The 13829-nt window shown below is 43.9% G+C and overlaps 1 protein-coding gene across 2 annotated transcripts in view; it reads left to right on the top strand.

Moving 5' to 3' along the window:
- The window catches only part of LOC146855050 (NAD-dependent protein deacetylase sirtuin-3-like), a 353106-nt gene that overhangs the window by 290471 nt on the left and 48806 nt on the right, over positions 1-13829 (top strand). For both annotated transcript variants that reach the window (XM_085650556.1, XM_085650557.1), the window contains one exon: positions 4019-4180. In XM_085650556.1, the coding sequence (XP_085506682.1) occupies positions 4019-4180 (162 nt within the window). The remainder of the gene's footprint in view (positions 1-4018; positions 4181-13829) is intronic.

Genomic DNA, 13829 nt, shown 5'->3' with positions numbered 1-13829 from the left:
ATTATAGAGAAATTATCCACTATAGCACTTTTATCGGCCTCCTCGTTTAGGCAAAGCAGGAAATTTGAGCGACACACAGTGAGTACTTTGTTCAAAAGATCTTCGTGGTTCACACGATCCCAGCTTAAGGCATAGCCATTCTGCCTACTAAGATTAATATTATCAATATCATTAATGTTCGGACCCCTTGGTCTTACAATTTGGCATTGTGTCAGAATATTAATGCTTATAGGAAAGTGGTCACTTAAGGCCATGTCGTGAGTACTAAAATTCTTTAGTCTAGAGGAATGCCTATTGGACATCAGAATAAAATCTATTGTGGATAGGACACCACGGCCATTGAAGGTTGGGGAAAAGTCAATCATGGGGTTAGTTAACATGTTACAAAAACCCAGATCGGTAGTTAGCAGTATATCATTAAATAAATCCCCTTGAACCGTATGAGCGAAATGCGAAAGGCAATCTTCGTCATCATAATCAAACATTAGGCCACAAGTCCCTTTACCTGTGTGTTTACATAGGGAGCAATTAAAATCACCCCCCCATAAAGTAATTGCATCCTTGTCCATTGGATCTTGGGAGCTCTCCAAACCATCTAACAGAGATTTCAGAATGCTTGCGAGGAGATGCTGTGGAGAGTTGTTATAAAAATTAACAATGATCATCTTCACATGTTGAACACAAGTTAGGCCAATGATTTGGTAGTGAGGGTCATCCAAAAAACTACATTTGTCATAGTTCACAAGATTAGAAATATAAGTACAAAGACCTCCCCTTGCTCTTCCGCTAGAAGACGGGACAGCTGAGGTAAAAAAAGTTCGGTAACCAGCTAAATGAACAGGCTCTAATAGCCAGGTTTCTTGTAAGCAGAGGATATCGTAATTCCTTGTAAACTCCAACCACAAATCATTATTAGACTTCGAATTTAGCCCTGCAACATTCCAGTACAAAATATGAAGACCCTCATGACCCACTCTGGATATATTGTTGTACCCCCGACTTCCAGGGCCCGGGTTTACTAACTGTGTCATTGAATGTGGGGGGGTTAGAATATCAGTAATGGGCCCTTGGCCCTGGGTCGTATTATTATCTGTAGGAGGAATTATAGGGGTCATGGGATCAGGACTAAAGCTATCAATACCAATCGGGAGGCTGAGCCCAACACGAGCCTTGCAAGTACTCTTCACCCTTGTCACATTATTCACACCGTTATGTGTGGGGTTAGCTGCAGGTGAAATCAGACCTCCATTATGAGTAAAATTAAATGGACCAACACCAGAGACTGCGTCCATCTTATCACCAGATTTCACTGGGCTCTTCAGTCAGTCAACCTCTTCCAGAGAAGGTAAATGCTGGAAGCGGTTGTGTGTTGGGATGGAATATTTATAACCATAATCTATAGTCAAGGGTTTTAACTGCGGGACGCAAGGCTTATAAAAGAACCCTAAGGGAACCACACCAATGTTACCTGGAGCTAAATTGAAGGTGGGTTTGTCTTAAACAGTCGTGAGCCGTCTCAAACAGTCGTGAGCCATCTCTTGACGACAGATGACCCATTGACATTATTGGGCTTTTCCATCAGCGTGTTGTAGTTGCATCTGACTCTTTCACAATGGCCCCCCTTCATTGGAGTTATCCTGGATATAGTGCTCTTCTGAGCCTTCCCTCCACCTTAATGAGCCCCGATGTTTCAGCCCTTGACCTAGGTTTTAGTGAGTGCTGCTCTGGGGCTGCTGGGCCTCTTGGCCTCATTCATCCTGCTACTGGAGTATGCCAGGTGGTAAATGCAGGCTCAGCAGTGAGATCTGAAGTGTCAGCACCAAGGAAACCTGTCTTAATCCAACGAGGTGCCAGAGGAGTCTTCAAAAGACCTGCAGGCATGGTTACCCACCACATTCGGACCAGCTCAAATGCCGCAGGAATTTCTGTCCATCAGCATACGTTCTTCATTGTGGCTGACCCTATGGGAGGACCTCCTGTTGCAGAAGCAAGTCCGTTTCCTGCATCCAAACCTGCACATCTTATCCCTCTTTGCATGGAGATTGAACGCTGACATTGAGGACTTTCAACCCCCTTGCACCTCTTGGAGTGGTTGTCGTCATCTTGGCGGCAAGGCTTCCAGTCACCAAAACTGTGCATGTAGAACGCTGGGGGGCATTTGTCTGGTGTTTCTCTGGTGACATACAACCTTTATATGCAACTTTGTCCGACATTCTCTTGTTTTTCTCTGGCCTTGCTTTCGCCACAGTTAAAGGATATCTTTTGGGCCTTTCTGCACTTACAAGATCATCCATCCATCCATCCATCCATCCATCCATTTTTAAATCATCCACTGTGAAGCACTTCTAAAAAGGGCCAGGCTATGTGTTCCAGCCAACACTTTTTGCGAAGCTGCAGTGAGACCTTAACTTGGTTCTCACCTGTGTGACGTGCACTTCATTTGAACTGATGCATAGTTCTTTCCACCTTCTGACTATCAAAACGGAGTTTCACCATAATATCTGCGCAGCGAGTGAGCAAACTTCAGGTTTTGTCTGTGCAACAACCATACACATCCTTCCTCTTAGACAAGTTGGTTCTCCAGGCACAAGCGGCAATCCTGTAGTAGTCACACCCTTTCGCATAGGGCAATCCAACACCCTGTCTGCTTTCTATGTTCCACCCCTCAAAGGAGTGGCTTCACTGTCTTGACCATAAGAGGGCTCTTGGCTTTTATATCACTCATACCAGAGGTTGTCTCTTGGACGTCCGCTTTATGGAGCAAAATACGGCAAATCTGTACAAAAGAGGACCATCTCCAAAATCTGCTATGGGCTGGATAATAATAATAACACAGAAGGCTTGAATGCTCATTCCACCAGATAAGAGGCTCCCACCACTGCGCTGATATGCAGAGTGCCAGACCAAGACATTTGCCAGGCTGCTATATGAGCATCTCTCCACATGTTCACAAAGCACTACTGCCTGTATAACCAGGTCTGGTGGGATGAGAACTTTGCCCAATTCATCCTGCATGATATTTTTCCTGGTCTGAGCCATTGTGCAGACTCACCACCAGGGAGGTACTGCTTTGGTATCCATACAAAAGGCAAGGAATCTGCGGTTAGAAGTCTCTATCAGAAAAAAAAGTTTGTTAGGGAGAGACTTTCTACCCACAGATTCCTCACTGGCCCTCCCTCCTCCCCGTTCCGCATAATGAACTCCTATAGTTCAATAATAAGATTCAAGCCTAGAAAACTGCACACTGGTACGTTCTGATTTCTATGGGCTCTGCATCAGACAGCAGGGGCAAAGATCAGAAAGAAACTGTCAGCACATAGAGGTGGTGCAGATATAGTGGCTCTGACGTCACATCCAAGGCAAGGCCAATCTGACGCAGTTTCATGATGCCACCTACTGACACAAAACAGAATTGCTATTAAAAAAATTCTGGATCTAATCTGGTGCCTCAGGAAAATCACATTAAGGAATTGCTGTTAGATAGAGTCTCTACCAGAAAATGTGTTACTGTAGGTAATGAATTTGTTCTTAATAGATGGGAATCAAAATCTGTGAACCTGTGGGGAAACAAATCTCTCAAAGGATTATGGTGTAGCGGAAACAATTAGTGTACACACATCATTCTATGGTTCTGTTACAATGGTGAAATGCTATAGTGATACATTAAAGATAAAGCCATAATATTAATTTATTCCATTTCTTTATTTTTGAGACCTAGCAGGGAGGAATGTGACTTGGTAATACGCTCCTTCTCGTAGTTTCCTTTCACCCACGGAATAGTATTTTTACATCCAATCTATAGACCACCTTTGCTGTTGTTGAGAGCTAATACCATCTTACAACACACACCACACAATACACATCATATATAGAGGAAGGGTGTACCATGGTGATTAGTCGTCTTTTCAAATCCATTGATAGATTGAATCTATTAGTTTGGTTTTTTCAAACAGTTTTGCAAATTTAAACTAAGATTTTTTGTTTTTTATGTTTTTTATTTATTTTTATTTTATTTTAGGAATCCATAGTGAATGGACAGATTCCAAGATGCAAGTTTTGTCATGGAGTTGTAAAACCAGACATTGTCTTTTTTGGAGAAGATCTTCCAAAACGTTTCTATGAATTTTCAAAGGACTTTGGGAATGCTGATCTGCTTATAATAATGGGAACTTCTCTGGCGGTAAATATGCAATGTTTGAGGGATTTTGGTAGTGTAATAGATGTACAAATGATTCTTGATAATATACTGTATCTAAACAAAGATATGGATTCCTTGTTGGCTTTGGAGAAAGGCAAATATTGCCTTAGAGTTGCAGAGTACTTCTGCATATACTTTTGTATGTGTTAGTGACTATCAGACCCCATTTAGAGGGGCCACAGAGCAGTCGGAGTCTACTGTTCCTCAACCATGATGGTTGAGGGTGTTTGCCTCTGGTGTTATGAAGTGCGTCCTACTGTGGATCTGGAAATTGAGCCAAGAACAATACTTTCTGTGGTTAGGGAGGGCGAGCAGTGACATACTTCTCAGTGAGATACTGTAGGGGACAAGAGCTCATTTCTCAACAGTCAATCTGATTCCAGTTCTTATCTTTTATGTAAAAAGAAGTACTTTAATCATCAGAAGAACTAAATGCTATGTAATTCAATCGAAATGGCCCCAAGGGTTGCAAACTATGTTGTTAAATACTGAGGCTCTAAATCCCTTTCTTCATGGTATTCTTCTTGTATCATCCTTCCTCCTTCTATGACCAATAGGTCAAATGTAGACTGCTCAAATACTCTCACAGGGTAAATGTTCAACTCAGTTTAATGTCTCTTTACCCCTTTGGCATAAAGTTTTCGAGTGTGTGGTAGGCTTGCCTGTGCACCTTTAGTCGCTTGTCTGCTATGGAGGCTAATCTGTGTGATGTACCTGCCATTATTGAAGCAGATTAGGCTGTGTGGCGGATAAGCTCTGGCTTCCCGCCCTTATGGCTGCGTCTCATCTTTCGGAGGGCCTGTGCCGGCAGCCTTCCTCAGGATGAAGCTGCAGAGATGATCAGTGGAGCAGATCTGCATGGTAGCACTTGTCTATGGCAGTGGACCTCGAGGTGGGCTGCCAACCGGAGTTTCGGTGTGGCAGTTAAATCCTCGAGGCCAATCCCTTAGACTGGTGTCTTTCTGGCTGTTGCGACCTCCTGGCCAATCCAATATTCGCTCTTAGCAGAGATACAGCTTTTACTCACAGCATCAGCAGCAATGCCAGTCTTTTAAGCCTGTGGCAAACTGCTCCTTGTTCTGGTATCATCTTTTATGCAGCTCACATGGAAATTGTGCAGACCGAATGGAGGGACCCCGGCGCAAGACTGATCACTCCTGGCAAGTCAGCTTTGGCTGGGTGTTCCTCACGCTGGGAACATGCTGGGTCTCTTCTCCTCCTGAAGTATACAAGAAGTGATGTAAGGAATGGTTCAATGAATCTCAGCCACTGGTAATTACCTAGGGCTAATATCCCAGGCCATTGATATTTTGCGCACCATGCCACCTCAGTTTGTTCCCAGCCATATGAATGAATGAATGAATACATTTAATGCATCAATTAATATAAATTGTTACAAAGAAATCGGGTGAAAATATCTCCGCCCAGACAGATCTAAATAATACATAATCATTTCATTTAACAGATCTAATAATCATGACTAAAACATGAACAAGACAGGTCTGATAGTTATAACACTTGAGCAATGCGCAACAGATAAAAGAGATATAAACCATATATTAAAAACGTAATATGATTCTAGTCCGTGATTGAGACTTTGCCTAAAGGTTATTTCACCTGGTGTGCAAATTTCGCTAATCTGGCCAGTTCCATTTGGATCTCCAAATTGAAAAGAAGTTTCATGGCATCTATGCAAGTACATGAGCCATATTTTAAAAACAGAGGTTTCAATAAAGTAAAGTACAACTTGCGTGATTCAAACAGTGACATATGCAAACCAAGTGAACCATAGATTCCTCTTACTGGTGACACAGTCTACAAGTAGTAACCGCCTCTAATATTTTCCAGCGAGTGTTGATATCTTTTATCGGCAATACCATAAGTCTCACTGAAAAGATTCGCTTTAAAATTGTTTCGTTCAAGGCAGCATCATGGTATGGTTGCCTCAATCGATCATGGTAGGAGCTAGCTAATAACCTAATGTTACTACTGGAAGACTCCAGTTCCTTCATGTCATCTTCCTTGGATATTAGTCTGACTTGTTTTTTTTAAATAGATTTTAAAATTCCAGGTTGATAGATAAAATCCTGCCAATTAGTCAGTTCAAGGTGCAGTTCAATGCAGGCGGTGAGGAGGCCGTTGGTCCACAAATTGCCTTTCATAAAAATTTCTTTCAGAATTGCTTTCATTGTGTTCGGCGGTGCGGCACAGACCCCTCGTTAGTACCGAACAATCGATGCCCAATGTTCATAACTTTGTTTGTTCCGCCCGAATTCAAGTCGTACCAAAGCGTTCCGGCCATGGGCTGGATTCTGAAAGATCTGCTTGAATGCTCGGCAGTTGACACATTCCGTGGTGTTAATTAACACCGCAGGAAATACTAGTTGGCTGTATGTGTTTGAGGGGAGTAGCTCAGCTCTTATAACCTTTCGGATGAGTTCAGTTGTCGGGCTCCTTAGTTTGGAATTCAATTTACGTAGAGCATACGTCACTGCCTTAGCTTTTGATTCGATTGATGCAGTGTGTTTCTGTGAGCTTCCCATTACTTATAATCCAAACCCCCAAATAATTATATTTGGTTGCTGTTACTATTTTCAAATTGACATTCTCCATTGTTTAAGTTTGTTTGCATACTTCCCGAACATTACTACCTTCGTCTTTCCTGCGTTTGCTCTTAAATCATTTTCATTGTTATAGGTGCTTTATGCATCCAGTGTTCTTTGCATACCTGATTTGGTATGATCCAATAGCACCATGTCATCCTCATACTGCATTAAAAACAGTCTAGTTTACCCAGTTTTAGGGGGTAACAGATTGGCTTTAGATATTGTTTTGCCAAGGTCCGCAGTGTACTGATTAAAAAGCAAAGGTGCCAATACACAGCCTTGTTACAACCCTCGGTCTGTATAGATCTTTCTAGTTGCTGAATTCATCGATAGTTTCACCCGTACCCAAGTTCCGGTGTAGAGGGTAATGATTGCTTTCAGCAGCATCCCCGGAATTCCCAAGTTTTGTCATTTCCGCCACAGCAGGCTCCGATTAACGCTGTCAAATGCCGCAGAATAGTCCACAAAGAATGCGAAAAGTGGGGGCTGCATTTTCTGAGTGGACTGTTTTTCCAGATAAGCGAGAGCTAAGATGTTGTCCAGTGTTGACGCTCCTGGCCTGAAGCCTGATTGATAGGCTGATAGGATTTCATTGTCGTTAGCCCAATCTTGCAGGTCTTGCAAAAGGAGGCTTGCATCCTTTTGCCTCAGTATCCAAGATGGCTATCAGCCTATAACTCGATGGATCTCCGGTATCGTCCTCTTTGTGAATAGGTTGAAGCAAAGAGCCTTTCCAGGCTTCCGTAATCGTTGAATTAGCCAAGCAATACTGATAGAGCAGCGCAAGTATGGTTCCCCAACAGTCACATTCTTCTTTGAAGAGGTTTCCCGGTATGCCGTTAGGTCCCGGAACCCCGTCCTTTCTAATATTTTTTAGTATTGTTATCGCATGATTCCCTACATCAGAAGATTTATTTGTTTCTTCAGCGGTTGGAGAAAGAGTGTTGGGCAGACTAGTGCTGATGGAGAGACGTCGGTGTTGCAATGGAGTCTGATTCGGTGCACTACAGTGTAGTCACATGGGTGATCCATGTGTGACTGGCGACCCCATTACGCCGATCATGGCCATGCCCAGACAACCTATTAATATATGACCAAAATTCCGCCTGTCTGCTTGGAGTTAGCAGGCTGAAAATATACAGCCATTGAGAATCTTGCTCTTGCCTTTTAAAGTCCCATACATTTTTCCTATGTATTTTCCTTGCTAACAGTTGGTTTTGAAGTGTTTTGTCGTTTCCCTCTCGCATGTGAATGCGGTTCACTTGTCTCTAGGCCTGCTTACTTTGTTCCACTTTTTCACACCTGGGTTGGAATTGGCAGCATACCCTTTCTCGGGAAGCTTGATGTTGTTTTGTTTTATTACCTAACAAAAGGTGACACCCCTCCGGCGCCAATTTAGTCCAATTCTCAGAGACATTACCTACTGTGAAATCTTTAGCGAATGTGGACCAATTACTTTTCCAGTTTAATAGACCGGATGTATCTATTTTGTTCCATTTTAATCTTCTCAGAAGTGCATGTATATCCTTCCCGTTGGACTGTCCCAAAAGGGAGATGTGTGGAAGGCTGGACATTTGTAATGTGATAACTATGGCCAGTGGAAAATGATCGCTGGTCTGCAACACAGGTGTCACTTGTTCACACAGGCGATTACACATGAAGATCTAATCAATCAAAGATTTGCTTTTCCCCTGTAGGTCTTTATTCATGGCTGAGTTAGGAGATTGTAGCGTTTGTATTGGCTTTAATCTGTACGTATTTAGAAATGTATTCATTAGCGTTCCAGCGTGGTCCTTAGGCAATGATACATCTGTTGCTGTCCCCAGGTTTTGGGTGTTAAAATCCCCAGCCGTTCCAATCCCACAGTTCGGCTGACTGCTTAACAACTCTTCAAGTATATCCACTAGGGCTCTCATCTTGCAGTATCTAGGTGATTCCTTGCAGTTAAAGTAGACATTCAGAAGTAGAATAGTTAATGGGCAGCCATTCAATTTCAGACCCTGAACATGAATGGCTTTAACCATATCCGTGTTTAGTAGGAGTTTTGCTTTTATATTGCTACTGATTAATATATATTAATATATATATATATATATATATATATATATATATATATTTCAGCCACAGTTTTCAAAAATTGCTGCGCACTCTGGTCAAATGCAGTTTAAGTAATTTATTTCAATTCGTTGCAAAGCACGATCTGTACACGATCTGCTGACATTTTTTTGCATAGACCAGGTCCCAGCGGGAGAAAGAGGAGGGGACAGAGTCAGGTCACTGAGACAACTTGAGGCGAAACTTATAGTGGAGCTACGCACCAAAACCCCGGGGGGACTGAATCAGGAGGAGGAACTCTGGTCCTTTATTGGATAGAGCAATCTAAACCCTAACGCTGTCCCTTGAAACTCTTTGATTATGGGGAAGAATGGCAATTAACCACTCAGACAAGCAGAATGAAAGACAGCCCATTTCAGGGCGTCATTTGCAAACGTTGTGCTTTCATGAATTTAAAAGCTGTAGATACAGAATTCTATTTACTTAATTGTGAATTGAAACACATGTACATACTCTTGATTTACAATGAAAGATAGCCCATTCAGGGCGTTATTTCTTTGCAACACGTTTATGATTAGCAAACGTAGTGTTCTCATGAATTTAAAAACTGTAGATACAGAACTCTGTTTACTTAATTGTGAATTGAAACACATGTATATATTCTTGATTTACAAAAAAATTTTTTTGTCTTTATAATTTGAGAGGAAAAGCTTAACGTGGAATCCATAGACTTGATGTCTGAGAATTATGGCATTACATAGTGTTAAGATGGCCGACACTTCCCACACTGAATACCTGTATATACGAAGTCCGCTTTTTATTTCCATTTTTTCTATGATCATGGCAACCAATGAAATGCTTAAATAGATTATGGAAATTGAACACTATTGACATTGACGAAGGCCAGGAGGCTGAAACGCGTTTGTCAGCAGATCGTGTACAGATCGTGCTTTGCAACGAATTGAAATAAATTACTTAAACTGCATTTGACCAGAGTGCGCAGCAATTTTTGAAAACTGTGGCTGAAATTGATTCGCGAGTTCCGCCCTCGCGGCTGGTGCACCCGCTGTGCTGGAAGCAGGATAACTGACGGAGTACGTGGAATATAAATATATATATATATAAATATATATATATATATATATATATATATATATATATATATATATATATATATTAACCACCAGATGGCCTTCCAAATATGTTATACTTTTTTGCTGGCTGCTGGAATTCCGTGAAACCTGGGATGACCACTGGAGCAAGCAACCATGTTTCTTGGAGACACAACAGTTCCCCAGTCTGTAAAAATTTGAATGCGGCCTTGTTCTGCAGTGTAGTTTTTCCATAAGCATTCTGTGAGATTACTTTCAAAGTGTTGTTCAATCCGCTCCTGAGACAGACATTTCTTTTTGTGCTAGGAGCAGTTTAATTTTGTTCGAATCATTACTGTTCCATCTTGGGGGTTTCTGTGTTGGTCAATTTTTCCTCTTTCTGTTATCGTACAGCCTGTTTGAGTAGAGTTGGGCAAAGGATGTATTCTTAAATTAAGAAATGCTGTAGTGCAAGGAACTGGATTTGTCCCTCTTGAGATGGACTTTCGTGAGATCTGTGTCTTTTTGGCATTGGATCCACCTCCTAGCATAAATGGGTATCTCTCCTCTTTTGGTGTATGTACCGCGATCCCCCATTTCGCGAATTGATCTTTCTTTCATCATGTTTTGGGCTATCGGGGTTGTAAGAAACTGGCTCTATATATACTGCACCAAAGTGAGGTACAGTGTGAGTCCAAGGGTCTCAAGAGGCTTGGCAGAGGTTAAAGGTATATAGAACCTTACGCTCTAAAGTGGTAGCTTGGTCGAGCAGTAAGGCAGTATCAGTGGACAGTGTTAAGCATTTGATGTACACACTCAGTCAGCAAATGAATTTACACACTCAAGAACTGAACTCTAGGCCAATTGTTTTGTATAAAACATATACTGTTGTTTTATTTCTAGAACCAAGCAAGCCTGGTACAGGTAAGCATAAAAAATACTTTTCAGTAGTAAATTACTTGTATGAATACAGTTCAAAATTGCAGTGCAACTTGTACTGGTTTTGGTTACAGTTTTAAGTAAGCAGTTTGCAACACATTGCAGGTATAGTACATTCAAATGAATGGGCTTTTCAAGTAAAATGCAGTTAATTACTTTTCAGATTACTTTTACTAACACAGGGTTAGATTCTAGATTCAGCCCTGGGACATTTCCTGAAAACAGGTGAGTAAATGCCTTTTGGTTAGAGGTACGATTTTTAAAGAATATTATTGCATTTCAAAAGTTGACACTTAAAAACTTTTTCACATAGAATCACCAATATTTGTAATTTTCAAAAGTCGACACTAAGAAACTTTTTGGGAGAAAAAGAGGTTATCGGTTTCCAGGTAGGTAATCGGTCTTTGGAGTTAGGGTCCTGGGGTTAGACTCAGGGGTCTCCCAGGGTCAGTGATGCACTGTTGTTGCTCCCTCAGTGGCACTAGGGCGGCCGGGTGCAGAGTGTTGAGGCCCAATGTTATCCTATGGAGGATAGGGGGACTCCGGTTGGTGGGTGCTGGCAAGCAGGCCACGGGGTTGTGAGAGCAAAGCTCCTAGGGTTAAGCTCAGGGCAAGCTGGGGACCAGGTTAGCACAAAAGGAGAACCCTCAGAGGCACTAGGGCGGCTGGTTGCAGGGTGCAGTTTTGAGGTCGGGTGCCCTGTTGATTTCAATGGAGATTCTCCGGGAGAAAGAAACACTGCAGGCTCAGGGACGAGGATCTTCCAGGAGTGACCACCACTTCGAGGGGTAAGTTGGGATGTTGAGGGTTGGGTAGGCACCGCTGGGTTGGGCACACAAGGACGTGGGGCGTTGGATGCAGGGGTGCCTTGGGATGTCGGATTTTCTTACCCGCTCTGGTCGCTGTATGGGGGGTCCTCTGGATTGAGGCTGCAGGCGTCGTCTGGAGGCTTGAGGCAGGTCAGGGGTTGCCGGAACTCGGGTCAGGATCGCCGGGGGGACCTCCTCGTGGTGTTTTTCCACTCCAGCTCGGGCCGGGCTCGGCGGGTGCAGAGTGGGCTGGATTTGCGGTTTCTGGCTGGCACCAGAAGCTGCAGTTCAAACACGTCCGGTGTTCACAGGAGAAACAGCATGGAAAGTGAATGCAGGCAGGTCCTCTGGGGTTTATGAGGTTGCTGGTCGCTGGACACGCCGGGATTTTGCAGGAGCAGGTTCAAGTGGAGACAGGCCTGTAGGGATGGGGCCAAGTCAGTGGGCGTCGTCCTCTTGTTAGCTCTGCACGGCTTCTCGTCCTTCTTCTTCTTTTCTTGTGGGTGCTGGATCTGAGGAAGGAAGGTTCAGGGTGCCCCTAAATACTAAAGTTAGGGGTTTTACAGGTTGGTAAAGGGCAGGGACCAATGGGTCCCTTCCCTGGGGTGGGCACACACCCTATTCTGCCACTCTCCAGTGGGAGGGGGCAGAATAGGGATCGCTCGGTGTCAACGTTAAAAGAACAGTAGTAGCGCGGTCTGAACTAAATTGCGAGCGCGCATACAATAACCCAAACAAAGGTCTACATGTTTCAGCCAATCAAGATCAAAGAATTGTGATCATGGCTTTCTTCAGGACCATATATGAACTACTGCAGTTAAATCTAGTTGTTTTGCCCATTTTGGTATTTGGCCTGCTCCTTGTCATGTCCCTCCCTTGCTGTGCGTGAGCTTGTTTATGGTTTCCTCGCGCAATTCTATCCTCGGGTTTGTAGGGTAGTTTGTAGGGTAATTTATAAATTAGTTTCCGGCTATGTACCCAGGATTTGTTCACTTTGTGATTGATTGCACTTCCCTTGATAGCTCCGTTTTCCCTATTTGCTCTATGTTCCCTACTATACAAAATATTGTTTGATGACATTTGAAATGAGCGAAGAAGGCAAATGAGGCCTGCAGAGTTTTCGCCCAGACCAGATCTGACAGTCCACTCTCGGTGTACGCTGACAGACGGCAGCTGGACTCGGCAGGGCTCACTTGTAGGGCCCTCTGGCGTTCCTTCAGAACAAATCCCGTAAGTGCTATGCCTTCTCCCTCGTGCAGATGCACCTGAGTTCAGGCCCAGCTCAGCCTCTTACCGCTGTATGGGTCGAGCCCCTCGCGGCAGCTGGTTTCCGGCCGTTGTGGAATGCTGGAGACAATGCAGGTCACCAATCGCCAATCTCCAAATGCGAATCTCCAAATGCCAAACACTGCCCGGCTCCTGCCCGTAGCCTGCCTGTAGCCCAGAGGGCAAAAAGCTACGGGGAACTACAGCATATATTGCCCAGCTTGGAATCTCAGAGCCAGGTGCCTGGGACTCGGTATTGGAGCTCGGTATTGGAGCCAGGGGCTCGACGCGGGGTGAGGCATGGTGAGGCGAGGCAGCGGTGCGTGGAATACAGGAGCACCGTGCCGAGCTGAGCTGCCGGAGTTTGAGGCTCCTCCTTCCTTCTTGGAATGTCAAAAGGGTGTTTTGGGATCAGCTCCCTCACCTCAGTTCTCAGGCTCTGCCAGCTGCTCCGGAGCCCAGCACTGAGGAGATGGCCGGGGGCAGGTAACGGCGTGACATAGCTCTCTCCCCGCAGCTCTGCTTACCGCTTGCTACTCGCTTGACTCGGCGTGCTTGGATGATGCCTTGCCAGTACGATTTACAGTAGTCTTTCTTCTATTACCATTCATTACACTCAGCCATATGCAAATCAGTCTTGACCCTCCTCAAGTGGTAACACTCCAACCCGTACTGTCAGGCCAGGTCCACTCTTAATCAGAGCACAAGCAACCTAGGACCGTTTTCACCTTAGTGTGGCCTCATCAGCCCTCCTCCTGGACAGCATCTTATCCTTCGGGTCCCGGCACAATCCTTCTTCTCTCAGCAGGCAGGTAGGCATTTCAGGCAGACCCTGTGCTTCTCCAACAGAAAGTGTAGATTTTCG

This window comes from Triturus cristatus, chromosome 4_1, assembly GCF_964204655.1.
Source record: "Triturus cristatus chromosome 4_1, aTriCri1.1, whole genome shotgun sequence".
Lineage (NCBI taxonomy): Eukaryota > Metazoa > Chordata > Amphibia > Caudata > Salamandridae > Triturus > Triturus cristatus.
The sequence above is the reverse complement of the archived record's forward strand: the minus strand, read 5'-3'. Positions and strand labels throughout refer to the sequence as shown.